The 27,359-nt window shown below is 44.8% G+C and overlaps 1 protein-coding gene across 1 annotated transcript in view; it reads left to right on the top strand.

The window, feature by feature from the left end:
* PCSK1 (proprotein convertase subtilisin/kexin type 1) overlaps positions 1-27,359 on the top strand; it is a 51,683-nt gene that overhangs the window by 12,181 nt on the left and 12,143 nt on the right. The window contains exons 6-8 of the mRNA XM_054986786.1: positions 3,429-3,517; positions 8,583-8,755; positions 24,224-24,436. Coding sequence (XP_054842761.1) covers positions 3,429-3,517; positions 8,583-8,755; positions 24,224-24,436 — 475 coding nt within the window. The remainder of the gene's footprint in view (positions 1-3,428; positions 3,518-8,582; positions 8,756-24,223; positions 24,437-27,359) is intronic.

The following is a 27,359-nucleotide window of genomic DNA, read 5'->3' as shown; positions in this document are numbered from 1 at the left end:
TTAGTGAGTACCAGAGGAAATACTTCTGGGCAACATGGCACCCGTGGATGCCACACTGGGAGTTCCTCTACTCCACCCAGGGGGCACCCAATGAAAACAATTGAAAGCAGAGTCAGAAGAGACAAAAGCACATACTTAACAAATAATTAACTTGTAGAATTCAGTGCCACAGAATGTTGAGATGGCTACTACCTTGGCCTGATCCAGCACAGCTGCTTGTTTGTTCTTATTACTGCTTTAGTATGCAGCCAGGTGCAACTGGCACCAACGGAGGCCCTGTTCACAAGTCACCATGAAAGCACATACAATCTGTGTGCAAAGTGTAGTTTGTTTTCTTTATAAGTGCATTGAGTAACTCTCATGTAATGTTCAGTGCATGTACTGAAAGGGTTGCCAGCCCCCCTGCTAGTGGCGGAGCATCCCCTGCCCCCAGATGCTGCTCCAGAAATGATGGGTCACACCAGGGCCAAGTCAATAAACTTTGGTCTCAAACATAGTGTCCTGACTTGCCTCCCCCTCATTCCCTTTTGTTTCCCCCACCAGCAAGGTGAGCAGTGGGGAGGCAGGCTAGGATGCTGTGTTTGGGGCCAATTTTTATTTAATCTGCCTAGGTGCAACCTGCCATTTCTGCATTGTGCCAGAAATGATGTCATTGGCTGAGAGCATGGGCGCATGTTTATACTTTGCATTCACATGCAGGTAAGTCCTCCCTGGCTCCTAAGCACCCCCCCCTGTTTTTAGGTCAGGGGGACCTGGCAACCCTATGTACAGTTCAACACATAATTAAAACTGCACATTTATCCAGGTACTGGTCCCTGGTTTCATTTGTAAAGTGAATGTATGTTAGCTCTCTTTCAAACAGATATGTGCATGTACATATAGGATGTATGTGAATCCACTGTCACTTGTGAACAGCACATGTATTTTAGAATAACGGTTTGGTCATGCTAGGAAGCCCATACACATATCCAGTTACAGAACAGAGCTGATGAGCTGACTGATACTTCACAGGATCTCATATTTCCACTGCTCTCCTGTTCTGTATTTCATTTTTTCCTTATTTTATTTTGATGTCTTATCCCATTTCATTCTTAATAACTTCCTTGTGATGACTCAATAGATTAAGTTTGCTCATAGATAATATCTGACCAATGGTTGTATTTGGAATATGGAAGGATTTTTTCTCCAAGTTACATTATCTAGTATTTGGTAGAATAGCATATGGCTTGCCACTCTTGTCTGAGTTATATAGAGCTACTGATCTATAAGTAGGCAAGGCAGTGCACTTATTCTTTACTTGTGGCACGGTTTGGTCTTGTTTGTTTTCATTAATCTCTATGGGGCAGGTATGTATATTATCCTAAGTTAAGCAGAGTAGATGGACCGATGGCCTTTCATTCCCTTCTAACTCTCTGATTTTAAGTTTGTCCAATAAACAATATCACTTTTTGGTCATAGGTATACTATAAACATTATAACCCTTCTTTCCTGTATGGCATCAGATAACACAGCCCCATCCCTAGGCATAAAGTCAGCTAGGCACCCAGCTCTACCACCCCAGCTGAAGAGAGAACTTCACCATCTCTGGCTAACTGGATCCATGTCCACAGCCCCCACCCAGAAGCCTAGGGCCATCTTTTTATGTAGGCTGCTGCTACTATACCTACTGGCAAGTGACTTGCACCTATTTCATATCACATTGGGGTACACTCTTCTGTGAAACAATATGGCCTGTTACTCAGTACAGGTTTTATCAGTGTCAGATTCAATAAGGATTGCCTCCAATCCAAATGTTACTACCTAGAAGGTGCAGTTGTTATTGACTGACTTAGGGTTTTTTATTTGACCAAACTCCCTGTGACTCCTCTGCAGTACTCCCTTCCTATGCTGAGGATTGTCTCTTCCTCAGTAGTCTCTGTCAAGGGCCTGGTGGTCCCACTCCCACCATTCTCCCATCACTTCTGGGATGTGGGAATTTACTACTATGAAGTATTTCCAGGGTGCAGTGTAAACCAGTAGTGCTCCTTGTCCTGTCCTATTAGACACTTTGATCAGTTTTATACCACAGTGACTGACATTTCCAAAGTAATCCTTGAGATGGTTGTTGTGGGTTTTCCGGGCTGTATTGCCGTGGTCTTGGCATTGTAGTTCCTGATGTTTCGCCAGCAGCTGTGGCTGGCATCTTCAGAGGTGTAGCACCAAAAGACAGAGATCTCTCAGTGTCAGAGATCTCTGTCTTTTGGTGCTACACCTCTGAAGATGCCAGCCACAGCTGCTGGCGAAACATCAGAAACAACAATGCCAAGACCATGGCAATACAGCCCGGAAAACCCACAACAACCATCGTTCTCTGGCTGGGAAAGCCTTCGACAATAATCCTTGAGAATTCTGAACTGATGATTGTGAGAATTTTCCTCTAAGGATTCTTAGCCCACAGAGAGAACCATAATTCCCATATAAGTGGAATATAGCCATGAAACCATTGTAAACCTATTATGTAGATTTGCTTTAGGTGGTTCATTTTGTGGGTCCACAATGAACCTGCTTCTCCTTGGAAGGTGAACTCTGTTCTTTCTGTGACCTGCCCAATGAAGTACAGCTATCCAGTTATGTTGTAAATGATGACAGTTATTTTGAAGACTGCGCTTTTTGTGTTAGCTTCAGAAGGCTAGTGAAAGGAGAATATTGGCTCATTTCAAATGTGTATTCCAGAACAAGTAGTTGTTCCAGGCCAATTAGAATGTCACTGTTCCCAATGATGAAATAAGTAGCTTATGCTACGGTCCACCAGCACCTATCAAGCAAAATGATATTTAATACACTATGTGGATGCTATTATAACTGAAATAATATCATCTGAGTGGATGTTGTCAAAGGATAAATGTTTCCAGGCTTTTGAAACTACATCACTCTGCTTAGCTGTAGCGGCAATAAGAGACCATTATCCTCAGTTTCAAATGGCATTATCTTTAAAATCTGCTATCTCTGCATACACATCTATTCTTTATGAATATGTAAATGGAATTCAGACTAGAGGCATTCAATGGTTCCATTGCATACGAAGGCAGCTTTTTCATAAGAGGTCCATCATTTGTGAACTGAAGGGCAAGTACAACAGCAAATATCACAGAAAATATCTTACTCTACAGAAGAAATCATACAAAAATCAGGAGGAGGTTGTTCGTTTAAACTCATATGCTTACGTGATCACTTAAAACCTGTACATCAAGTAAATTACAAGCTTTTCTCTAAAGGTGTGTTTTTGTCATTCTTTTGAAAAACTTGAGTTGAGTGATGACGTCAATGCGCACTATGCAAGTATTATGAGCTGATGATCCCTATAGGTGCCATCACATATGTTCAAGTGAATAATCATTAAATAATAATATTTGTAGATGATCTGTATGGGGATGGTGATTTTGTTGCAGACATGGAACACGATGTGCAGGAGAGATTGCCATGCAAGCCAACAACTTAAAATGTGGAGTTGGAGTTGCATACAATTCCAGAGTCGGGGGTAAGAAAACCAAGCAATATTTTGATCTTTATTAACAGTACTTAGCACATATATGGCACTTAAAACAATCAAAGTGCTTCATTTAGATGATCTTGCTATAATCCCTACAACAGCCCTGTAAAACAGACGAGTATGATTATCCCCATATTGAAGATAGAGGAGGACTGAAGAAGAATGGGTTGCTTAAACCCACCTAGTGAGTTTATGGCAGAGGCAAGATTTGAACCATATGTGGATCATAGTTTAGTCTCTTAGCCAGTATGCTAAGCTAATAAGGTTTTCCCAGATGCAGTCCATGGCTAACAAGGGAACTGTTTCTGAAGTGCTATTGGTTATACTGAGGAGACAACCCTAAACAGAGCAATATGAATAGAAGACAAGAGGGCTTTTCAGCAGACCTCCTATCTCTGTTATGCATTGTGGCTGCCTGCAAGGCTTATGACAACTGTGTGCTGAAGCAGCTAATACCATTTCCTAAGCCACTTGCTGCATTCTAATGTATTTCAGTAGAGGGTTCATATCACCACCCTGTGCTTATGGTTTGCTGGATCAAGTAGCTAACAAGATGGGCTTATTCCTATGATCCTTAAACATGGCATTTAGGCTGTTTCCTCACTGTCTTATTTTAGCAGCACAGTATCACTATTATGCCATTTTATTCACATTAGTACACACATCCTCGTAATCCATCTGTACAAATCCCGTCATCCTCCCGTTATTGTTGTGCTTTCTCCGAGAAAGTAGACTTCCCACTTTTTCTGCTTTGAAACGTGTATTTAGTGCTATTTTTGGCATGCATGAGAATGCTTAAAAATGCTTCTCCAGGGAATACCCCCTCAGCCTCCCCTCCTTTCTCAGCTGGTGCTTCCTCAGAACAGTTGCTCCTGCCCACAAACTGGAATCCAGCAAAATTTTTGACTCCTGTCAAAAGTCCCCCCCCAACCTTTTTTTTTAAAAAAATATGTTAATTGCACGATTGCGATCTCCCACTTAAAAGGAATCCATCTCATTTCCTGTTTAAAGCAATTTAGATCCTGGAACAGAGGGCAATGAAACAGAAAGGAGAGAGCTTGCAGCTAGAGGCAAAATACACAACCCTTCCTTCCTTTTAACAATGTGTCTGGTGATTTTAACAGACCAAGGGAGGGACAAGCATAGAGCTTGCAATTTGTAGTACAAAAAAATTGGATGCTTAATTCACGGCTTGGTTTTAATTAGCTTGATTCATCAGATTTCTCCTGAACAAAAGCAAAGGGCGGGGGGAGAACTGCTCACTTAAGGTTTCCCCCCTCCAGCCTGCCACTGTTTCAAAATAGTGTTTACTACAAAGAAAAGTGGGCGATCCTCCCACCTCCCTGTGTTGAATTGCAAGCAAACCGTGCTGGAAGGGAGCAGCTGGGGCAGGCAGGCTTTGTACAGCTCCACCTCTCAGTGACAGGGAGTTACAGGGCAAGTCTGGCTTCCTCGGACGCTGAGTGTAGAGGGAGCGAGACAAGAAACAGAGCTGCCAAACTAACCAGCGGCAGGAGAGCAGAGGGAAGGGGATCCTTCGACGGGCAATTTAAATGAAATTGGCGGGCAAAATCACAGGTTCCCTTTGGGCAGAGCAGGTTCCAAGCTTACATACTGAAACCGTGATATAACGCAAATCTGAATATGGGTTTTTAAAGAACCCAAAATGGACGTGGATGTGCTTTCGTCAGCTGTGACGTGAGCTCATCCGCCCCCATTATACCGCTTTTTCTGAAGCACGTGAACTTCTGAAAGCACAATGCAACCACAAAAGTCAAGACATTTGACAGCATGTGAATGCTGTGTCATGAAAGCGGGATTGGAAATGGTGTGATAAAAGTGCAAAAATAAGGCAATGAGGAAATGGCCTTAGTTAAAGGAATGTGGCATGAATTTGCATGAATGATAAAGTGGTCTTGTTGTTGATTTACTGCACAACCAAACACAGCCTATCCTCTATTGCCAAGTGGCAGGATTACATTCAGGGTTCTTAGTACCAGTGCAAGGCAACCCCTGTCCCATGTTGCCAACATTGTGAGCTAGCACTGCTCCCTGAATAGAACCCTCCGCAGCCATTGACAACTCCAGCCTAGTGGCTGGAGAAAACACTTTGTTCCACAGGATTCTTGTACAAGGCTTTATTTCAGTGCAAAGTGTGAGTTGTGAGAAGTAGCACTGCTAATTCCTTAAGGGCTCAGGAACAGGCATCTTATGCCAGTTAAGCATCATGGCTGCTGGGTAGTGGAACAGATTTCTACTGAGTGACAATCATTCTCCTCCCTGGCCACTAACCTTGTATGGGTGGATAAAGTAGCTTCTGTGGTATAGGCACCTGCCCTGCTAAGCCTCACTGTTTTTCGCCATAAGCTGATGTTTAGCCACAGTATCTCTAGTCAGTTCTCGGAACCCTTTGCAGAGATGCAAGGAAACATATTCCCATGTTGAAAAGAAGAGACTGAGGCCCAAGCTACAAGTGATGAATGACACTTGAACAGCAAGTGTATTTCTCCCTGTTCACTTGCCCTCCACTCAATCCACTTGCCGTTCAAGTGTCATTCGTCATGTGTAGCTTGGCCCTGAGAGACAAGCTACAAGTGACTTTTTTCACGTGTAGAACACTTGATCGTTTTCGCAAGTTTTCCTGGGAACTGAAGTCCCAGTGTCATGGCCCAGTCTGAGAGTGAGGTCTCCTCTGGAGGAGAGGAGCCTCGTGTAGCCAGCCAGGACTCCTCAGGAGAAGAGGAGCCCTGTGTAGCCAGCCCTAGCCCTGATTCAGCAGAAGCCAGCAATCAGGAGCAACAGCTGCTGGCTGATCAGAGCTTACAGCCAGCAGCTGAGGCACCAGCACCCTCTAGCTCCTACACCACTGGGGAAGCTCAGCCAGGGACTTCTACAGGTGCAGCGCAGCCAAGAGCCTCCACCCCCCCAGGGTCACCCACGCCCAAGGAACGCCGCAGGCAGCGCCAGAGACTGGAACTGCAGGAGAGACAGCACAGTGCTCACCTCTTGAGCCAACGCCAGCTGCTGGAGAGTGACAATGAGCAGCATCAGGATGGAGCCCTAGCAGCTGGCTGAAAACCACGCCTGGCTATAAGAGCCAGTCTGGAGGAACTGCCGGGCGTGGAAGCAATGTGTCTATTGCCTGCAACCACTCCATGTTCTGTGAACCGTGCCCGTGCCCGTGCCCGTGCCCGTGCCCGTGCCCGTGCCCGTGCCCGTGCCCGTGCCCGTGCCCGTGCCCGTGCCCGTGCCCGTGCCCGTGCCCGTGCCCGTGCCCGTGCCCGTGCCCGTGCCCGTGCCCGCTTTTGGGCCTGACACTACCAGTAAATGACCTTGGATTGTACCTGACCTTGCTCTTGGACTCTGGACTCACTCCTAGCATTATCTCGTGCTCTGACCACCAGTTTGACCTGGCTTTTGCTCTTGGAACTCCCCTCAGACTCTGCCATTAAGGTTTGGACTTGAATCACCCTGCTTGGGCTGGCCCAGCCCGTGACACCCAGTGTCCTTCCCCTCTCTTTTAGAATCGCTGCCTGAAGAGCCAGAGAAAGCTGGCTGCAAATCATTCCTCCAGCCACAAGCCTGCTTTCAACGATTGTTTGGGGGCGGGCAGCTGCTACTTTCTCCCTGGGCGTCCTGCTCCCAGGGAGCTGCTCTGGAGAAAGCCACCCATCCCTTGCTCCTGAGCTCCTGGAGAAAACCTGGAATGAGGGCATGTTAGAGCAGCAGCAGATTCTTCCGCTGTCGCTGTGGCTGGAGCTTCACTGACACGGCAGCTTTCTCCAGAGCAGCTTCCCAGGAGCAGGACGCCCAGGGAGAAAGTAGCAGCTGCCCGCCCCCAAACGATCGTTGAGAGCAGGCTTGTGGCTGGAGGAACGATTTGCAAAAGCTGCTGCTGCAGCAGCCAGCTTTCTCTGGCTCTTCAGGCAGCGATTCTAACAGAGAGGGGAAAGAAACTGGGACTTCAGTTCCCAGGAAAACTTGCAAAAATGATCAAGTGCTGTCCACGTGAAAAAAGTCACTTGTAGCTTGGCTCTGAAGCAATCCCTCAAATACTTCAGTGGGATATATGCATACTTCCCTCCCTTCCACCCTGATTACAGGACAAACGTACTTCCTTTTGTCTTTCCTAACTGAAAATGTATTTTTCTAATATTTTGATTTTGGCTTTCAATTAGAAAAATTGCTGGAAAGATTAATTTGTATTTTTTTTAAAAAATAAGAAATATTTGCACATGCTTTTATGAAATATAAAAGAATAGTATCCAGTCTGGCAATACCAAAAAAAAGTATATTTTCTAAACTGCTAAACATGACTTGATCCACTTTGAGACATGGATATAATATTGCTGTGGGTGGTTGTTTGTATTTTGAATACAGGGATGACAGGCTTGCAGTTTTGTCAAGAAAATAATCTAGCCTGTAAAGTGAAAGCAATTTTCTTTCCACGTAGCTCTCCTAACAATGTCAGCCAAGTTTCCAAATGATCTTGGAGCCTTCAATTAAATTGTTAGTCTTTCACTTAATGTTAATGTTGTACACAGCACACCTTGCACATAAAAAACCCTACCACTTTAAAACATCTAGAGGTTTCTAAAACAGGCATGTTGTTTAGCAGAGGAGGATTACTTTTTAAAATAATGAAAATGGGACAGCCTCAGAGGAGCAGATAATTGTGCTGGCTGCTGTCGCATTTGAATTCTGTGTTAACAGCTTCCCCTTCTTGGCTGGTTTGGAAACTATCCGTCGTGTTACTTTCCAATCTGATTTTGACAGCCTACTTCACATCTTCCTACTCTGTTGAGTGAAGTGGCTGCCAACAGCAAGTGGTCTAATTCCCAAGCAAGGAGGAAGATGTCAACAGAAATAATGGAATATTCCTCCCTGCAGCTGAGAAAGCCTTATATTTTCAGGCCCTTGCATGGCAGAATAGAGGACAGTGCCATTTTTATTTACATGCTAACAACTGATGTATTATTATGTAACTGACCCATCCCAAAATAATAACTGGTTTCTGCCTCTCCCTCTCTCTCTCTCTCCCTCTAATATGAAGGCATAAGAATGCTAGATGGAATAGTCACCGATGCCATTGAAGCCAGTTCCATTGGGTTCAGTCCAGATCATGTGGATATCTATAGTGCCAGCTGGGGCCCAAATGATGATGGGAAAACTGTCGAGGGGCCTGGACGCCTGGCACAGAAGGCATTTGAATATGGGATCAAGAAGGTGAGGCCTCGAATAGATGCACTGGCCTTATTTGAAAAGAGTCCTCACATGTACCTGGAAATATAAGAGGTTTTCTGTGTGTTTTGGGGCAATGGTATGCCTGCTTGTTTGCCCACTCTGTATTTTCAGGCACCCTGTTTTAGACAGATGTAATCACTGTAGAGATGAATGGAAGGAGAGGGGCTTGATAGATTGTCAGATCTAAGGCTCAACAGTGTCTAGGAAACCATTGCCTTCATTTTCTTTTTAAAAGCTGCTTCTCTGCTCATTCTTCTGTCTCTGGCACTCTTCTTCCTTTTTTCAGCTTTCTTCTCAATGACTTTGTCTGCTTGTTTGGCTTTGAATACTAATGAGACTCTTTGCAAAGAGCTGCCATCAAATATTAATGCAAAATCTCCTGTCTCATGAATATGGCATTTGGCTTTCTTTACAAGCCAGCTTTTGATGCATTATATTCTAATCCCACACATAACACGTAATCCAGTTATAATTAAGATAGTTGGGAATGCATGTTGAGAAATATATCCTTGGTGTTAGCCCATTAGATCCAGCTAGAGATTATGGAGCTTTAATGGTAGCCATTTATATGCAGAGGTATAAAAATTCACACAACACACTTACATTGGCCACAGCTCAATGGCAAGGTGCATGTTTTGCAGGCAGAGGTTCCAGGTTCAGTCCTCTGCATCTCTGGTTAAAGGCTTTCAAGTAGCAGAGCTGGAAAGACTTCTAGAGAGCTGCTGCTAGTCCACATAGAGAACAGTGTCTTAAATGGACAAATGGTTGGAATCAGATTATGGTACTAGTTTCATATGTTCAAGTAGATTCCCCCCTCCCCCAACAATTTTTTTCATCCCCTTGCAAGTTAGCAGCATTTTTCCTGGTAAAATGGAATTTTAAAGTAAGTGGTAAGTGACAGATTTGGGGAGATGTTATTTTCAGTTATCATTGCTGGATAACTACTACATATGTGCATATTAAAGCACTTTGCTGGTTATACAAATTCTGCCATACTTAAAACATTCTTTTCCTAAAACCAGTCTTCTTCCAAACCTTACCTATATTGCCAATGGATCTACATAGATCTGGAAGAACAGATCATCAAACAGATAAAATTAATGTTAACAAAATATAGAATTCATAATGTAAGATCACTGGCAATTTGACTTTACTCTCTTCCTACATAAAGCAGATTACAAAGGATGACTGTGTTTCAGAGGAGCTCTCTAGAACAGGCAAGTCCTTTAACTAAAGGGGTATTTTATTAGAGTAGCCTGCGCGTTAACCAAGACCAGCACATTTCATAAACATGAAAAAGAAACCCATGAAAGAAATGTCACCCTGTAGGGGGAAAAATCAGAAGTCTTTCATTCATTCATTCATTCATTCATTCATTCATTCATTCATTCTATTTACAATATCCATATGCCTATCTCCTAAGCAACTAAGAACCAGAGGTGTATAAAACAATATAAAATTTAATAAAACTCTGTACAATCACAATGATAAAAACAATTAAACATTAAAAACAATAAATATAAAATTCATTAAAACTTCATGAACACACCAATACAAAAACCCATGTACAGCCCTGCTGGATCAGACTAGTGGTCCATCTGGTCCAGCATCCTGTCTTAGACACCAGTTATTCTAGAGGGCCAACAACAGTGGCCCTCTAGGGATTAGTGGCCGAGGGCGGCAGTCATTTGAATTGGTGGGTGATACGAGGTTGGGGATCCCAGTGGTTATGGGATGAGGGAGGTATGGCGGTGGGGCTAGGTATTATAAGGGAAGGAGCCAGAGATATGGTTATGCTCGGGTTCTTTCCAACCTTTGCCCCATCTCAAGGGATGCTGGTAGTGGGGCTAGGACTCAATGCCCTCTCCCGTCACTGCTGCTGTGCAACTCCAGGTCCATTAATAACAAGACCACAACCCTTCAGCAATATTTTGTGATGGAAGAGGTGGACCTGGTGTGCGTGACCGAGACCTGGGTACGGAAAGGTGAAACTGTCAGCCTGAAAGAGCTGGCCCCCACCAGGTTTCTCGGTCCTTCACCATTCAAGGGACAGTGGCCAGAGTGGGGGTGGGGTGGGGTGGCGGTGCTCATTTGAGAGTCTTTCTCCATCAGGCTGCTCCCCATACCAAAGATTGCCGGCATTGATTGTGTGGGCCTGGTGTGGGATGCCGAGAAGAGTATAGCCATCTGTCTGGTGTACCGATCGCCCTGCACACCAGCAGATGCTGTGCCTGGCTGTTGGAGGCGGTGGCTGGCTGGGCCTTGGAGTACCCCAGGCTTCTGGTCTTGGAGGACTTCGATGTCCATGCCGATGATGCTACCTCTTCATGGGCCATGGGCCTGATAGCCTCCATGGCAGCATTAGGACTCTTTCAGTTTGTATTGATGCCCACACATCAAGCAGGACACATGCTGGATTTGATGTTTGGGGTGGGGATACAAGTGGATCTGGATGAACCTATAGCAGTGCTGTGGTCAGACCACCTTGTCCTGAGGGCTTGTCTGGGCACCATGACCCACCCCCCTGCTTGGGCGACAAGCTGATTTATGCTCGCCCGTGGAGTCAAATGGATCCAATTGAATTCCAGAACGCTTTGCGGGATCCGATGCCCCCTGGTGGCTCATTGGATGAGCTGATAGAGGAGTGGAATGCCCGTCTCTCTGAAGCTATCGATGAGATCGCTCCCCGTTGCCCTCTCCGCCCCTGAACTAGAGTAGCTCCTTGGTATACTGATGAGCTACGACAAATTAAATGGGAGCTGAGATGGCTAGAGCGAGTGTGGCAGCGACTCCATGACAAAGTGACAAGAACATCTTATAGGATGTTTATGAAGGCCTATGAGATGGCAGTGAAAGCTGCAAAGAGAGACTACTAGGCAGCTTCCATTGCGTCCACTAGTTCTCACCCAGCACAACTTTCCAGAGTGATTCAGTCTTTAACGTCCGTCACACATGGGACAAATAAAAATATAAATTCGGTAATAAGCTGTGAGGCTTTTGGAGAGTATTTTGCGGATAAGATCTTGTCACTCTGCCTGGATCTGTCCACCACGGTTGATGCAGTATGTGTACTGGAGGCCCCTTGGTCATCCTCAGGGTTGATATTAGATCAATTCAGGCCACTCTCCCAGGAGGAGGTAGGCAGGGTCCTGCGTGCTGTGAAACCTACCACATGCCCACTGGACTCGTGCCCATCATGGCTGGTGAAAACTGGTGGTAATGGGATTCGGGCACCATTAGCTGACATCATTAATCTTTCTCTGAGTTCTGGTTTTTTTCCAGACTCACTGAAGGAGGCAGTGGTGCGGTCCTTATTAAAGAAACCATCACTGGATCCTGTTGATCCAGCCAATTACCGCCCAGTTTCGAATCTTCCATTCCTGGGTAAGGTAATTGGGAGGGCAGTAGCGGAACAGCTGCAGGTATACCTGGATGATGCCTCTATCCTGGATCCATTCCAGTCCAGCTTCAGGCCTGGCCATGGTACAGACGGCTCTGGTCACCCTCACAGATGATCTGTGGTGACACCTGGACCGGGGCGGGTCAGCACTGCTGATACTTTTAGATCTTACAGCAGTGTTCGACATGGTTGATCATAATCTTCTGACCCACCGCCTTGCCGATGTGGGGATTTGTGGAACAGCCCTGCAATGGCTGAACTCCTTCCTTCGCAATCGGGGACAGAGGGTGGCACTCGGGGAACAGATGTCCGCTTGCCATTCTTTGGTATGCAGCGTCCCTCAGGGGGCGATTCTTTCCCCGATGCTATTTAACATCTATATGCGCCCCCTCGCCTGGTTAGCCCACAGCTTTGGGCTGGGTTGTCACCAGTATGTGGATGACACTCCGCTCTATCTGCTGATGGACGGCCAGTCTGATCTTGTTCTGGATTCCTTGGCCAAGGGTCTTGAGGTTGTGACGGTATGATTACATCAGAGTCGCCTGAAATTGAATCCCCTGAAGATGGAGGTTCTGTGTCTGGGTCATGGGGCAATGGGGTTGGGGACCCGGCTTCCAGCCCTCAACAGGGTACAATTGAAACCTTCGCTGACGGTGAGGAGCCTGGGTGTGACCTTGGATGCCACACTTTCAGTGGAGGCCCAGGTCACAACTGTTGCCAGGTCTGCCTTTTTTCATCTTTGACAGGCCGGGCAACTGGCGCCCTATCTTTCGCCCTGGGACCTGGCCACAGTAATCCATGCAATGGTCACCTCCAGGCTAGACTACTGCAACTCACTCTATGCTGGGCTGCCCTTGGGCCTGACCTGGAAGTTACAGCTGGTCCAGAATGCAGCAGCATGTGTCCTTACCGGAACGCCAATCTGAACGCACATTCATCCTGTGCTGTGCCAGCTGCACTGGCTCCCAGTGGAGTTCTGTGGAGTAGCCTTGGTGTTTAAAGCCCTTCATGGACTGGAACCTGCATACCTGTGGGACCGCCTCTTCCATTACATCCCCTGCAGGGTGTTGCGCTCTGCAGACAAGCAACTCCTGGTGGTCCCTGGCCCGAAGGACATCCGTCTGGCCTCAACTAGGGCCAGGGCTTTTTCTTCCCTGTCCCTGGCCTGGTGGAATGCTCTCCTGCTGGAGATCTGGGCCCTGTGGGACCTGTTACAGTTCCGCAGGGCCTGTAAAACAGAGATGTTCTGCCAGGTCTTTGGCTGAGTGCCAGCAGGTGTCCTCTTTCTTCCATCTAAGACCATCACTTTTTCTGGAGCTGCCCTTGGCCATCTGCTATGCCCATATACTCAATATTTGTTTAAATAGCCTGCTCCTAGACTATTTTAATGACTTTTAAAAAATTATTATTGATTTTATGGTTTTTTGACTTTTAATGTACTTTTTGAATGTTGTTAGCCGCCCTGAGCCCATCTGTGGGGAGGCCAGGGTATAAATCAAATCAAATAAATAAGTAATAAATAAACAGGACATGGAGACCGAGGCCTTCGTCCGATATGGCCTCTTGGCACTGGTATTCAGAAGTTTGGATGTGGAGGTTCCCTTTAATCACCATGGCTAGTAAGTGATGGACCTATCCTCCATGAATCTCTCTAGTACCATTTTACAGCTATCTAAGCCTGTGGCCATAAGTACATCCTCTAGCAGCGAATTTCACAGAAGTAAAGAAGTATTTTGTTTTCTCCTTCCTGAATCTACTGTGCATCAGCTTCATTGGATCTGTTATAGTTCCAGTAAGAGGGAGAAAAAGTTCACTCTCTCTACCCCATGCATAATTTTGCAAACCTCTATCATGTCCCCTTTAGTGATTTCTTTTCTAAACTGAAAAGTCTTCAGTCTTTCCTCACAGGAAAGGTGCTCCAACCCCCAGTCATCTTGGCTGCCCTCTTTTGTACTTTTCCAGCTCTGCAATGTCCTTTTTCAGGTACAGTGACCAGAACTGCACACAGTATTCCAGATGAGGCCACATCTTAGATCTACGTAGGGGTATTATAATATTGGCTATTTATTTTCAATTCCTTTACTAATAGTCCCCAGCACAGAGTTTGCCTTTTTCACTGCTGTGGCATATTTGGCTGACACTTTCATTGAGCTATCCTCTATGAACCCAAGGTCTCTTTCCCGCTCAGCCCCAGTAAATTCAGATCCCCTCAGAATATACTTGAAGCTGGGATTTTTGGGTCCGATGTACATCACCTCACACTTGCCTACATTGGACTCCATTTGCCCCATTGCTTCCCACTCACCCAGTTTGGAGTTCTTCACAGCCAACCTTGGTTTTCACCATCCTGTATAATCTGTATTCTGTAAACTTGGCCCTGTACTGCTCACCCCCTGTTCCAGATCATTTATGAACAAATTAAATAGCACTGGCCTCAATACTGATCCTGATCCTTGCAGGATCCCACTGCTTACTTTCTTCTATTGCAAGGACTGTCCATTTATTCCTACTCTTTGTTTCTTATCATTTAACCAATTTTTAATCCATAAGATGACCCATCCTCTTATCCCATGATTGCTAAGCTTACCAGGAAATCTTTGGTGAGATACCTTGTAAAAAACCTTTGTAAGTCCAAGTATATAATGTCTACTAGATCACCATTATCTACATGCTTGTTCACTTTCTCAAAGAACTCCAGAATGTAGCAGGGGGAGGATTTCTGTTTGTGGAAGCCATGCTGATTTTCTCTTAGTAGCTTTTGTTCCTCTATATGCCTATTAATTCAATCTTTGATGATAGTTTCTATTAATTTGCCTGGGACAGATGGTAGGCTAACTAGCATGTAATTTCCTGGTTCCCTTCTGGACCCCTTTTAAAAATCTATGTAACATTTGCTACTGTCCATTATCCTGGTATAGTAACTGATTTTAGTGATAAGTTACATATGCAGGTTAGTTTTAGGTGGATAGCTGTGCTGGTCTATAGCAAAAGAGCAAGATTTGGGTCCAGTAACATTAGGTTCAGAACCTAGTGTAAGATCACTATCCCTCTGGTTGGCTTTATGAACAACTGTTCTGGTGCATAATCATTTACGATGTCTAAGAATTTCATCTCTACACCATGACTCAAGCACATGTTTATCCAGCTAATGTGAAGGTAGTTTAAGTCATTCATTAGCCAGTTTAGTGTAGTGGTTAAGAGCACTGGACTCTAATCTGGAGAACTGGGTTTGATTCCCCACTCCTCCACTTGAAGCCAGCTGGGTGACCTTGGGTCAGCCACAGCTCTCCGGAGCTCTCTCATCCCTACCCACCTCACAGGGTGATAGTTGTTGTGGGGATAATAATGACATACTTTGTAAACTGCTCTGAGTGGGCATTAAGTTGTCCTGAAGGGCAGTATATAAATCAAATGTGGTGGTGATGATGATAATGATGATAATGACATTATCTACATTAGTCACCTCCCTTATTTTCTTCTCCTCAAGACCAGCCTCAAGGATTTGATCAGGTGGGAGACAGTACACCTATACTTTAAAGTAACCTTTAGGGCCCAATATTTCTACCTATATTGCTTCTTTTGTTTTCTTACTTATTTTCTTACTTATTTGATTCAATGGTCTCTTTGATATACAACACAACACCTCCCCCAACATATCCCTCCCTGCCTATACAGTTTATACCCAGCAATGACCATATCTCATTGATTTTCCCCATTCCACTGTGTTTCTGAGACATCCACTATATCTACATTGTCATTTAGCACTAAGCACTCCAGATCCCCCATCTTGGCTTGGAGACCTCTGGCCTTCTAAAATCACCTTCTGCCCATCCAGCAAGACATTCCTCTTTTGCCCAAACTTTGATTCAGGATTCACCGTATGGGAGAATTACCACCATGTTGCATTCTTATGTAATATATTACTGTATTTGTATGTTTATACTATATTACTACTTTGATTGCTAGCTTATACCTCTATAGTGGGATATTGTATCCAGTTGATAGAACACATGATTTACATTAGACGGTCTCAGATTCAGTCCCCAGTTACAGGATCTCATGGAGAAGGTGTTAAGATCTTTTTCTGCCTGAGATTCTGGAGAGCCACTCATAGTCACAGCTAATACTGAGCCTGACTCCAGTGGTCTGCCTTCATAGAAGGCAATTTCTTAGGGCTACTCAAAATCTGAAGTTGGGAAAATTTCTACTAAATTGCTGCAAGTATATACCTCTGTAGATATTGTCTGATAGAAAGCTATCACCAGGCTCAAAGATTCAGCCACAATTTTTCATGCTGCTCTCTTTCTCAGTTTCCTATGGCTGTTTTTGCCTTTTAGCTACTTTCAACTCATCTAATACTAAGGCATAAAAGCTGCTGGTGGGAGGTAGTTGATCTCTGATGTTAATTATAAGAGGGTTATGGATCTTGAAACAACAGAAAAAAGATCATTTGCAGCAGACAAAGCCCATTTTACTCTTTCCCCCATGAAAAGTGCATGCCAAACATAGAATGCCTGAAATGCCAATGCACTTGCCTATTAATCAGCAATACTGTGTCTGTAGTACATGGAAATGAAACTAATTCCTGGAATTTAAGTAGTGTTTTCTGTGCCAGAAGACCTTAGTGTTCCTTTGGAGAAATCATTTCTATTGATTACAGGCTGTTTATCTGCATATCTGCGTTGACTAATATATTTGACGTAAACAGGACAAATGAGGCTGAACAGCAAAAAAAAAACCCCTCCCACAGTGCTAAGGCAATCGGGCTATATGGGCATATAGGTGTATCAAACGATAAGGCTGCACAATCTGTTTTTAAAGGAAATGTTCCCCACATGGTGCTTACTCATCCTTTTTAAATGATCCCTTGCATGATGAAACAGACATTGCTACATGAAACACACATTAAAGATTTCCCAGTCAGTTAATAATGCAGCAAATTTGTGCTTGCTGTTCACCCAGACATCTTTCCCCAAAGTGGGATTCTTGTGTCTCAGGGAGTTCTCAGAACTTGGAGTGCCCAGTGCTGATGGTTTTGGGAGTGGGAGCAGTTCCAAGAGCAAGGTGACAGAACACACAGGACAACTTGCTGGAGTTAAAAGAGGCCACAACTTTATTTGTGTACAGCTTATGGAGCATTGGCATTGCATAGGGCATGGATCCAAGCATCAGCTGTCCTGCCTGCCAGCCGATGACCCACCACACCCCTTCAGCCCGCTGGCAGAGGAGGGGAATCATGGGATGACAGCTAGTGGGATACCACATGGGCATACATCTCTGTGTGGATCCCCTGTCACCTGGGAGTGAGGCTGCCTCAACAGCCTCTGAGCGGAGCATGCACCTGCCATGCCGTGCTCCCAAGATCCCTTAACGGGACCCCCAAAATGGGGAAGCTGGGCTCATAGGTCCCCTTCTCCTCAGAAGGATCCATGCCCAATGCCAAAATCACCCTACCAAAGTTGTAACAGAGAGAAAACAGTTACAAAGTCCCCCGTAAGCCTTCAAACAAACAGATATCCCCCAACCTCCTCAACAGCGAGAAAGTGACCCACACCCTGTGCACTGCTAATCTTAGGAGGAATGGGAGGGACGCCAGCCAAGAGCCACTGATGAGGAGGCCCAGCCTACCCCTCTTAAGTTTCCTTAGAAGCAGAAGATAACACCATGCTATAGATGTATAAAAAAACAACACAAAGTTCACTTGTAACAGTGCTTAAGTGTCTAATACATAAATAAAGATGTACAGGCAGATACAGGACCACAAAAAAGATGATGCATAATATATATAGAGAGAAGATATTCTCTCCACAATATCACAAAGTCCAGTCTGCAATCCTTGTGTGGAAGAAAACTTGACCAATGCACATCTGCTATTCCATGCATTTCAATCACTTCATCGGAGTTGCATTGCGATGCAGATCTTTGGCCTTCCCGACTGCTGCTTGAAGGGAAAGAAGAAGCCAGCTAGTTCTGAATAATTTACAAGCATGCTAAGAAGTCATAGGTTTGCTGTGTGCAGGCAACTCGTAAAAAGCGAATCCCAGGGCGGTGCGATGACGTCAGTTGTAGAAGGTGATGTTATCATGCAGAGGCAGGAAATGCTCTTGCACTTCACAGTTTGGGGCCCAAATCAGCCTGAATACTACCAGGGCGGCATGATGACATCACTCCCACGAATGCCAACATTGCATCACCCCAGGAGCATGCCCAGGAGGCCTATTCACCTGCCTTTCCTTCCCTGCCAGCTAAGTGAGTGGTGACGGGGAGTGGAGGGGGGGGGATCTCCTGACCCCACCAGAGGACCTGGGATCCCTAGGTTGGGACTAACTGGTTTTAGGACAAGGAGGCTCATGCAGTCTACAATACTGATGAAGTCGCTATACCAAGAGGGAATGGTCTTCAATTGAATGACATCGAAGAAAAGGAGAAACAACTCCAAGAAGACCATGTATAATGATTTATATTGTCAAACAATGTACAATTGGGGGCAGCTCGGCGGTTGGAAAACCGCATTTAAGTGTTGTTGCGGCAATGTAGGTCGTGTGCCTATCACAACAGTAGAATGGAAAATAATGTAATTACTAGTGCTGTAATTTATTTGTTGAATGCAATACTAATGAACCAAAAGAACTAACTAAACATGGACTCCACGCCATGAGACTAAACCATCACACACAAATATCAGAGGGGTGAAGCATACTGTTGCATTGTAATGCATACAATAAATACATTACAGGCACTATGAGTCTCTCTCTACATAACAACAACAACAACAACAACAACAACATTTGATTTATATACTGCCCTTCAGGACAACTTAATGCCCATTCAGAGCAGTTTACAAAGTATGTCATTATTATCTCCACAACAAACAACCTGTGAGGTGGGTGGGGATGAGAGAGCTCTAGAAAAGCTGTGACTAGCCCAAGGTCACCCAGCTGGCTTCAAGTGGAGGAGTGGGGAATCAAACCCAGCTCTCCAGATTAGAGTCCCACGCTCTTAACCACTACACCAAATATAAGACATCTTACACAAGTAGGATCAAGTGAAAGACCTTACACTTGTTCTCCCATTGTGGATACAGGTGCACTGCTAAGGAGACAGAGTACCCTTGAATATAAGACCACACAGAAAGTAAGTCACTTGAGCGTCTGTGTGTAAGATGTCTTGTGTAGAGAGACTCTCTGACACTTGCCAGTACATCCCCTGGTGCCTGCCAAGCTTTTCAGAAAGTGGTCTGTGCTGTTGTAAATGGGACTTATTACTGGTAGCCCTCATTCAAATGAAAAGACTGCAGTATCAGCCACAACCACTGGAGGATCAGGACCAGGACTCACCATAGTGTGTGGGCCCATTCCACTTTCTCTTTCTCCCTTCCTCCTTCCCCCTCCCTGGCTTTTTAGAATCATAGAATCACAGGGCTGGAAGGGACCTCTAGGGTCATCTAGTCCAACCCCCTGCAAAATGCAGGAAATTACCAAATACCATCCCTAACAAACAGTGACCCTTTCTCCATGCCCAGAAGATGGCAAAATTCCATTAGGATCCCTAGCCAAACTGGCCTGGGGAAAATTGCTACCTGACCCCAAGGATGCAATTGGCATTCCCTCTATTCCTTCATCCAAATCATTTATAAAAATGTTGAACAGAACAGGTCCCAGGACCAATCCCTGAGGCACTCCACTTGTCACTCTTCTCGAAGAGGATGAGAAACCATTAACAAGCACTCTTTGGGTGCAATCTGTCAATCAATTACAGATCCACCTAACAGTAATGGGACCCAAACCACATTTTACCAACTTGTCGACAAGGATATTATGTGGAACCTTATCAATCTGCGCTTGATCCCATGCTCAGACTGGCCCATGTTTCTTCCTCATAACCACCCAGAGAGATGGTATGAGAGATGGTATCTCATGATGCACCTTCTCTTCATACATACTCAAACCTTCCTCTGTAACTTTTCTGAGAGGGAGACTTGTTTACTCATTTGGACGTATGGGGGGGGGACCGCTGAGTTTCCTGGGGGGGCAGTAAAAATGGGGGTTCCACACCTCTGCTGAGATCTTACAGCTTGGTCTGCCTAGAAGAGGGGCATCTATGGAAAGAGGGGTGGGCAATCCCCACTTTGGGAGCCATGGCAGCATTTTTTGCTGTCAACCAGAATCAACTCTTTCCTGCCTGTTTGTCCCCAGCCACCTCCAATCTCCATTATTCTCTATGGGGGAAACTATGGAAGCTATCCAGGTGGATGGGGGGGTGCATTTTGCAAAATAAATCTAAAACATTTTCAGGGAACCTACTGATAACTGTCATCTAAAGACCTCCCAAGTTTCAGGGAGATTGGACCTTGGGGAGCCATTTTAAGGCCCCCCGAAAGAAGCTGCCCTCAGCCACCCCAATTGTTCTTATTGCAGGGAAAAAACTGACAGCAACTGGAGAAACACATAGATCATGCCTTCCCAGAGTCCAATCACCCTGAAACTTGGAGGTCTTTAGAGGACAGTTAGGAGTAGGTCCCTTGAAAATTCTGTAGATTTTGTTTGCAAAATGCCATCCCAGCCCCCTAGATAGCTCCCCTAGTTTTTCCTTTAGGGAATAATGGAGATTGGAGGAGGCTGGGGGCACCTTCTTTGGGGGCCCATAAAATGGCCCTCTGAAGTCCAATCTTCATGAAACTTGGGAGGTCTTTAGAGAACAGCTAGTAATAGGTCCCCAGGAAATTTGGTAAAATTCTGTCCTAAAGTGCCTCCCCAGACCCTTGGAAAGTCTCGAATTCCATTTCCAATTGGAAACAATGGCCAAATTTTACCCAATTTGTTATGTATTACCGAGCCAAACTGGAGAATGAGTACCTCCCATGCTGTCCTTTTCGTTCATGTATCAGGCATGTTTCTGAACTTTTGCTAAGATGATTAATCGTGTTGCCACCTCCTCCTTATCCTGACCGCAGACGTTGCATGGAGAGGAGGAGGAGGAAGTTAAGGGGGAAGGAGGGTGTAGGAAGAAGGAGTAGGGAGGCAATAGCATCAACTAGAAAATGGGAGAATTTAAAACATGCCAGATTAAAAGCAAAAACAGTGGGTGTAAGTTGGATCTAAAGGCAAAAATAGGGGAGAGGGAAGAAGAAGCCGCCCAGAATCGATGATCTGCACGACTCGCTGATTATGACCATGGATACTTGCAACCGTGACTACACCAGTTACCCAACACGTTCATGGCCTAGGGCTACAGGACATGTGTTCACTCAGATTAAAATGGATGTGGGCAGGTAGGAACAGACATGATTGTAGACACTCACATAGCCTTGTGTAATTTGTCTCATCTAGTTCAGCTCTCAGGAAAAGTAGGAACTGAACAGTTCTACCCTCTCTTCATCGCCTGTTACAATTTCACTCCTTGAAATGAGCCGACCATGTTTTTCTCTTTTTTTACTTTGAACATAAGAAAAGAACCCTTCTTTGTTGTTTTTAGCATCTCTTGATACCTAAGCTCAAACTGAGCTTTAGCATTTCTAACACTCCCCCTACAAACATTGGTTATTTGTTTATATTTGTTTGGTTATTTGTTTGGTTATAATGCCATCCTTCCATTTCCTAAATAAGTCTTTTTTATTTCTCAGTTCATTAGAAAGCTGTTTATGGAGCCACCTTGGCTTCTTTAGGCCTCTTTAGGCTCTTCCCATTTTTCCTTCTCCTAGGAATCATTTGTGATTGGGCCTTCAATATTTCACCTGTAAGAAGCTCCTATGCCTCTTGAACTTCCTTCTCCTTAAGTATTTCTGATCATGGGATTCTACCTAGCATAACTTTCAGTTTGTTGAAATTTGCTTTCCTGAAGTCCAACCTATATGTCTGACTACATACAGCTTTTCCCTTCACCAAAACTGTGAACTCCAAAATTACATGGTTACTGCTACCCAGGGTACCCACTACTTTCACTTTGTCAACCAGTTCTTCCCTGTTGGTGAAAATCAGGTCGAAGATAGCAGAATCCCTTGTTTCCCTCTCCACTTTCTGAAAAATGAAGTTTTCAGCAAGACAAGTGAAGAATTTATTTGACCTGTAAGTTTTAGTAGAGTTTGACTTCTAACAGATATTCGGGTAATTGAAATATCCCATGACTATTGTGTCCCATCTCTTTGTGAATTGTGTAATTTGTTCTAGGAGTTTCTCATCCAAGTCCTCTGCCTGGCTTGGTGGTATATAGCAGACCCTCACCATAATATCACTATTATTTTTTACTCCTTTTATTTTTATCCAGAGACTCTCAACTGAACTTCCATACTCAGATACATGTATTTCCTCACAAAAATGTATCTCCTTTACATATAAAGCTACTCCTCCCCCCTCCTTATTTGTCTATCCCTTTTAAACAAGTTATATCCCTTAATCCTAGTATTTCAACTGTGTCAATCTGTTACCTGAATTGGTCTCCTTGCGAGTAAGTGGGGGGTGGGAATTAGCAGCAAGGAAGACTGCTATGTGAGAGGCCGGTAACTGTGGGATCTTGTTCATCAATTTTTATGGGGTGCCTTCCAATTTAGCAGATGAGACAGGTGTATTAAGTTCAAAGAGCAAACTTTGATTGAAAGAGGAAAATGCATGCTCATACACATAGGATGAATAGCAAAAATGGTTACACACACACAGAGTCCTAGGAAGCTAGGCAGAAGTTGGAATAGAGGGAGGGAGGGCAAATTATAGCTACCTATCCCGAAGAGCAGTCCACAGGGGAAGAGGGCAGCTTCAAACGCCAGTGTTCTCAGCCAGGAGAGCAAGAGGCTTAGGGCAAACCTCAAGGGAACAACGCTTTGGATCCAGTAAGACTGTACAATTTGAATGGGGCCAGGGCACTACTCTTATAGGGTAAAACATGACCTGAGGTGGGATAGCCCACCTAGCTGTTAGAACAAAGACTCCAATGGTCAGTTCCTGGGAGTAACAAAAGGTTTGATTACCTTGATTGGTAGCTGCCAGGGCATGTGAAAGAGAATGCAAAACTTGTCCTGGCTCTGCACAAAACGGCAGTTTGTTAATGAAGTCCACCAGAGCTAGGTTGATGAATTTAGTTGGGGAATGTACCTTGCCAGGACTTAATTATAAATACTTATGAATGCTAGTTGATTCTCTCCTCAATCAAGGACAAGAGATCTCATCATGGAAGGAGGGAAAGGAATGTGTTAAGTGGGGGTGATTCTGCGAGACCTTTGTTGCTCTGGATTCACTGCTAGTCTCTCCGCATTTACTTGTGGCATTTCATTCATACCTGGGTCTCCTGGGTGGGACTCAGCAACTGTTAGCTGGAATTCCCCTGGCTGCAATACCAACTGCCATTTTAAATCCAGGGGTCTTGTGATTTTATATCACAGGTAGCCATGCTAAATGGCCATTGAAGATGGTGGAGGCTGGGCCGACTGCTTATAATTCCACCAAGTTTTACTAATGCCTATTATGTCATACTTCCCTTCCTGTATTAGGACTTCAAGTTCCTCCTGCTTGTTTCCCATACTTTGTGCATTTGTTTCTTTTCATTCCAAAATTTATTTCTCCATCCTCCTGCCTTTTGTTAATTTCTTTTTATCCCCCTTCCGTGATATTGTGCTTGGTTCTATCTCCTGTGGCAGTGGGGTTGCCAACCTACAGGTAGGGCCTAGCGATTTCCCAGAATTACAACTGAACTGCAGACTACAGTGATGCGTTCCCCTGGAGAAAATGGCTGCTTTGGAGGATTGGGTTCTATGGTTCTAAGGTTTCTCCCCTCCCTGAACCCCAATGACCCCAGATTCCACCCACAAATTTCCAGAAATTTCCCAAACCAGATTGACAGCCATTTTGAGTTTGGCTGTACCTCCTTCAGCAGCCATTTTGGGGTGGTGCTCAGTACCACTTCTCAAAATTCCACAAGGTGCCCAAAGGCTCAGAAATGTTGGGGATCCCATCCTAGATTTTTATGAATTTTTGGGACATCACAATAACAGCAAATTAATTATTTTACTCTTGAACCAATTGCACATATAAAGGTAACTAATTTTCCTTCATTTACCACAGGGCCGGAAAGGAAAAGGCTCCATTTTTGTTTGGGCTTCTGGCAACGGTGGCCGCCAAGGCGATAACTGTGACTGTGATGGCTACACAGATAGTATTTACACTATCTCCATCAGCAGTGCTTCTCAGCAAGGCCTTTCTCCCTGGTATGCAGAGAAGTGTTCTTCATCACTGGCCACAGCATACAGCAGTGGGGATTATACTGACCAGAAAATTGTAGGTTGTTTTTACCAGATTTAACAAGCATTTTTGAGGATCATGCATAAAACAATGTGTGGGGGAAACAGTCATCTGATCAGTATTTTATGTTCTAATATGACTTACAGCTCAGAAATGGAATTCTAAGAGAAAGTACTGCTAAAAGAAAACTAATTTTTACACATATGGTTTGCATGGAATCAGCATGCTGCCATTTCACTTGGTTGCTTTGTTCTCTGAAAAAGATGTTGTTTATGTGGAAGGGAGAACTGCTCAGATCTAATATTATGTCAACCCAAAGAAATATATCACTGTACTACCAGAGGACTGTACCACCTCTCAACAAAAAAAGAACGAGTTGGCTTTCATGTCTAAAGGACAATGGTACTTTTCGCACTCGGGTTTTAAAACGTGTCTGTACCTGTTCCGCATCCCATGTTTGCAGGGGTTTCACATTTGCAAGCTAGTCATGGGACGTGGTATCGCTCTTTTCCTCCATTACCCTGATTTTTCTCCCTGCTGATATATCCCGAAATTAATTTTTAATCAGCTGCCCAGTCAGGGCAGACTCGATTAATGCCAATGTGAACATTTTGCAGCACTCCCTCCCCTCTTCATTTCCCTGGTTGCTGATTGGTTTGTATGACATTAACCACACCCACATAACTCAGCTCTCTGAACTCCTCTTTTCTGCCATTTTTTTGGCTGCACATACAGTGTCTCTAACTTTATGACTCTGACATATACTTTTCCTTTGGGTGGGACCTGCTAGGGAGGGGGGGTTGTTTTAACGTCATTCCCCTTTCTCCACTTTCTGTGCTATCCCTGCGCCCCAGCGCGTTTCATGTGAGCGCTGCCTGTTTACTCTTTAAGCCGGGTTGGGTTGTTTTCCTCCCCTTCTCCTCAGTGTGGATCCATTTCCTTTTCTCTCCTTCTCTCAAGAGCATCTCTCAAAATGCTGTCAGTCAGAGTGGCGGGACTTCTCTTTCATCTCCCCCCACCACCCTTTCAAGCCAGCAAGCAAGAGCGCGAGATGGGGGAGGAGGAGTGGGTGGTAGGGATGTTAAAGTTACATTACTGGTATGAGGGAGAGGGAAAGAGAGAAAGGCGTACAGAGAGAGAGAGAGAGGCTCTCAACTGGCTCTCCACTTCATGCAGACAACGTGCTAATCTCAGCCAAATTGTGCTGGTGGTTCAAGAGCTGCTGCAGCCTCTCCTCTCTGGAGTGCGCGCACGCACGCAATCCCCACACAAGAGAGAATTTCACAGCCCCTCAGAAGGCACACCAATCCCCGGCTCGGTGCGTCTCAGCAGACCCCGAGGCAGGTGTAAGTCTGCTCCCCCCCCACTGTGCCTAACCCCTGGGGAGGCAAGACCCGGGAACAGTGAGGCGGAGGTGGGTGGTTGAAGGGGCGGCATGAAGTGAGGCTTGTCTGTCCGAAAATGTAACACAGGTCGTTACCACACATGCTCAAAGTTAAAAAAAAAAAGCTGACGTGCACTGCAATGCCCCGAAAGGCTGAAACTGAACAGAGGCTCCCAGGCAGGTGTCTGAAAGGAATCACAAGAGACCAAATCGAAACTGCTAGGAAGTGTGAAAGGATCAGTGCCAAGCCGATTCCACTGCGGCTGCTAAAAATGGTGCTTTAAACTGAGTGCGAAAGGGGCCAATGCTGTGAAAATTAGCAAGTTTCCTGTCCTGTTAATGTATGTTGCATAGGAGGGAGTTCCCTGATCAAGAGACTGAATGGTGGTGATTCTATGTATTAGCTTCAAAACTTATATTGTGCAGCTGCACAGTCTAATTGTGAGACTAGAGGCCAAACTAGATCTGCAAGTTTTTAAATTTAGGTTCCCTCAGCTGCACAGCAGCTGTGGCAATGTCTGTTAAAAAATAAAATAGAGCCCGTTTGGGCCTGGAATGCTGCAACAAGGAGAGGAAGGGCTCCTGCCTTCCTCCCCCAAGCTTTTTTCCTGTGCCAAAAGAACACTGAGGGAGTTATTTCCCCATTTTTGCAGCTCCAAAACTCACAATCTGCTTGGGACCTAGGTTGCAGGCAGGAAGCAGCATGCAAACCTATTACAAGACAACCAGAAAAACAGTATAGATAGTGTGCCTTGCCTCTTCTGATAGAATAATGTGCCTAATAGAAAAGGATGGTCCATAAATGTTAACAGGAGGTATTCCTTTATTTTCTGAAGACTGATTCACACAAATCAACAGTGACATGATGGACTTTAAATGCCATGATTTGCTGCAGTTCACTGTAATTTTTCCAGTGTTTTTTCACTATGCTACTGCAATGCTTTTCTTTAACAGTTTGTAATAGCACACTGACCCACATAGTTTACCAGTGCAAACATACTCCATCTTCCTTGTGTGATTCATCAGACCCCTGCTTCGCACAGCAAGATGTTTTGACTGAAATTACTCTCCCTGAAAATTGTCCCATACCCTTCTCTGTAGGTTCTATGACCTCCCCCTTGGAGCAGTTTCAGACTAACCCCTCCCTGTGTGAAAATGATGGGAGGGAGACTGCACAAGTTCTCTACCCCCTCTGAAATGAATTGGTTCTCTTTATTACAGGGGGAAGTGGGGGGATGGGGGGATGAGAACAAACTTTTGCATCCACGGAGACTTGAATTTTGTCTTCATGTTGCCCAGTTTCCTTCTTTTTGCTGAGATCTGTCTTCAGCTCATGGTAGATAATGTCAGATGAATTATTGACCTTTTGGGGGGGGGGGTTAGCTACTCTGCTGGACACTCAACCAGCTGTTGTCTTGATTTGGAGAAACTAACATTAATTACATTTGTGAATCTCTAACAGTAAAAAATAATACAATCGTCTGTATTTACAGATTGGATGAGGTGAGGTGGTTGGAAAGTAGCCATATTGTTGCCCTATCCCACCTGATCTCTTGGGTTCAAAATCATAGGGTT

This window comes from Eublepharis macularius, chromosome 8, assembly GCF_028583425.1.
Source record: "Eublepharis macularius isolate TG4126 chromosome 8, MPM_Emac_v1.0, whole genome shotgun sequence".
NCBI lineage: Eukaryota > Metazoa > Chordata > Lepidosauria > Squamata > Eublepharidae > Eublepharis > Eublepharis macularius.
The sequence above is the reverse complement of the archived record's forward strand: the minus strand, read 5'-3'. Positions and strand labels throughout refer to the sequence as shown.